Here is a 2,500-nt window from a genome sequence, read left to right as displayed (position 1 = left end):
GTACAAGAAAGTGATGATGACAGAAGAAAAAGAAAGCGGCGAAATGAAAGGAGAGTATCAGATGGAGAGAGAAGGCTGTGTGCAGCCATTGGTTATCTACCACCACCTCCACTTGCAGGATCAAGTCCGCTCGAGGATGAAGCATACTGTGCTATACGTGCGTTTGAGGTCGACCAGATGACATACAGGTTTAGTTATTGTGGCGTATGCAAGGAACGGCGCCTAGAGGGCAAAGGAACAGGAAACATGTGCACTCGTTGCAGAAGAGATAAGAAGGTACCAAGAGTTTGGTCTGGTGAAAACAATATGGACCCATTGCCTCTTTCTGTGGAGTTGTCTGGAATGTCAGATGCCGAGCAGATGCTGATAGCGAGGCTAGCACCTACTGTGCATGTACATATGTTGAGGCATGGAGGTATTGCTTCAAAGGGACATTGCATTGCATTGCATTCCCTCAGGCTGTGCAAGAGCCAGCAACTATTCTCCCATGCCTACCAGCTGAGGTGGATATCATACATGTGAGAAGACAAGGAAAAGGTGATACGCATAACGACTCCAGGGTTAGAAGACATCGAGTTAAAGAAGCTCTTTGCTGGTTGAAAGACAACAATCCTGCCTATAGTGACATTGTCATTGACAGTGCCCGCATACGGAATTTACCGGAAGATGGTGAGTTGCCAAATCTGAGAACGGTTGAGTTTTCTGAAACAGAACACATGGATGACCAAGGCCCAGCTCCACAGCAATTAGTTGCTGGTGAAACTGATGGCAGCGATGACTCAACAGTGTCTGGAGTGATTCTTGCTGAGCCAGGGGTGAATGTGCAAGCTGAAGTAGAAGCAGCCTTAAATCGGGTTGTGTCTGAACCGAGGGAAGTTGAGACAGACCAAGCACAACAAGGAGCGGAACGACCAGTGATCCCATGGCCCACCACTGACACAACTCCAGCATCTGAGTTCACCACCCCCTATTTTTTCACAATGGTGTTTCCTTGCTTGTTTCCCTATGGAAAGGGTGATTACCACATCAACCGTCCAATTTCATGTCCTGCACTCCATGAGTGGGCAGAGCACTTGCTGTGGTACCAGGATGGTAGATTTGCTCGGCATAAAGTGTGGAAGTTTATTGTTCACAACATGATCTTGAGAAAGCGTGCCCTGGAGCAGAGCAGGTACTTTGTTGATCAGCAACTAGGTGACCAACACATAACTGTAGCAGACCTACAAGAGCGACTATCAAGGGGTGATACTTCATTCACAAACAAGCTTTTGTATTTCGGTGCAAACTTGCGTGGCACTTCTCAGTACTGGCATCAAAGACGCAGAGAGCTTTGTGCCCTATTTGAGTTCATGGTCAATGAAAAGCATGGATTGCCTTCCTTTTTTATGACTGGAAGCTGTGCAGAGTTTTATTTTCCTCCACTGAAAAGGCTATTGGAAGAGTACATTTTACAGAGCACGGGGGAAGAAGTTAACCTTGCTGAAAATAGCAGTGCCAGGTTCAAAGCTATTCAAGAGAACACCCATTTAGTGGTGACCTACGCACCCAGTCATACCATGAAAAGGTACTGAAGGCAGTGTTTGGCGTCTCTGATTATTGGTATCGCTATGAATTTGCTAAGTCTCGGGGTCAAATTCATTGGCATCAACTCAGCTGGAGAGAGGACAGACAGCCACACCAGCTGTTGCACGAAGCTCGTGAGGATGGATGTGATGAGAATGAGTATGCAGCTAGACTTAGCCATTGGGCAGAGGAAAAGTTTGCAATGACAGCATTACACCCAGCTGGCAGTGACAGAGAAGGACAATCAAGAAAAGACCTCTGGCCACCACCAGAGGGTTCAGCTGACTCGATATTAGGTGATAGGATCCCCTGGTGAAGATGCTCATGGAAATAGCTGCAACACGGGATGGAATGCTGGAAGATCATTTGCTCTTAGTCAACCGAGTTGGTCTGCACAGTTGTTCTGATTATTGCTTGAGGACTCCTCGTCACCCTGAGCCAGGATTGCAAGCAAGGGAACGAGTATGTCGTATGGAATTTGGAAGCGAGTTTCGACCAGGGAAGAAACTGCAGAGTGGCCCAGAAATTGTGAAGGATCATAACAGAGCTCCTCGCCTTGAGATGCCACGTGACCATCCACGTCTGGTTCAGCATTCTCGCTACCAATTACAGTCTTGGAGAGCAAATGGGGATGTAAGCTTAATTCTTTCAAATTCACCTCCTGAGAATCCCAGCACTGATGACATGATAGCCATAATTGATTATGTGTGTGGCTATGCTAGTAAGGATAGTGAACCTACTGGTGCAACTGCTGATCTCTTTAAGGACATGGTAAATGCTGTTGACACACATGATGCAGACCAAGTGTCCGGGAAGTCAATGTGCGCTAAAATGCTGATGAAGACTGTGGGTAGACGAGATATCAGCGGACCTGAGGCTTCATTTGAGTTGAGTGGAAAAGCGCTTTGGAGATGTAGCCGTTCATTCACATACTTGT

General features: G+C 46.9%; 1 protein-coding gene and 1 pseudogene across 1 annotated transcript; both read left to right on the top strand.

Moving 5' to 3' along the window:
* Nucleotides 1-778: 778 nt before the first annotated feature.
* On the top strand, nt 779-1,732 carry LOC138053705 (uncharacterized; the record flags this gene model as incomplete). Its single annotated transcript, XM_068900284.1, has 2 exons — nt 779-1,461; nt 1,605-1,732. Coding segments are annotated over exons 1-2 (609 nt in total), but the record flags the coding sequence as incomplete, so codon positions are not given.
* Nucleotides 1,733-1,765: 33 nt separating this feature from the next.
* The window catches only part of LOC138053704 (uncharacterized), a 1,706-nt pseudogene continuing 971 nt past the window's right edge, over nt 1,766-2,500 (top strand).

The sequence above is a fragment of the Montipora capricornis genome, chromosome 6, assembly GCF_036669925.1.
Source record: "Montipora capricornis isolate CH-2021 chromosome 6, ASM3666992v2, whole genome shotgun sequence".
NCBI classification, from domain to species: Eukaryota; Metazoa; Cnidaria; class Anthozoa; order Scleractinia; family Acroporidae; genus Montipora; species Montipora capricornis.
Note: the sequence above shows the minus strand (reverse complement) of the source record. Positions and strands in the feature narration are given on the sequence as shown.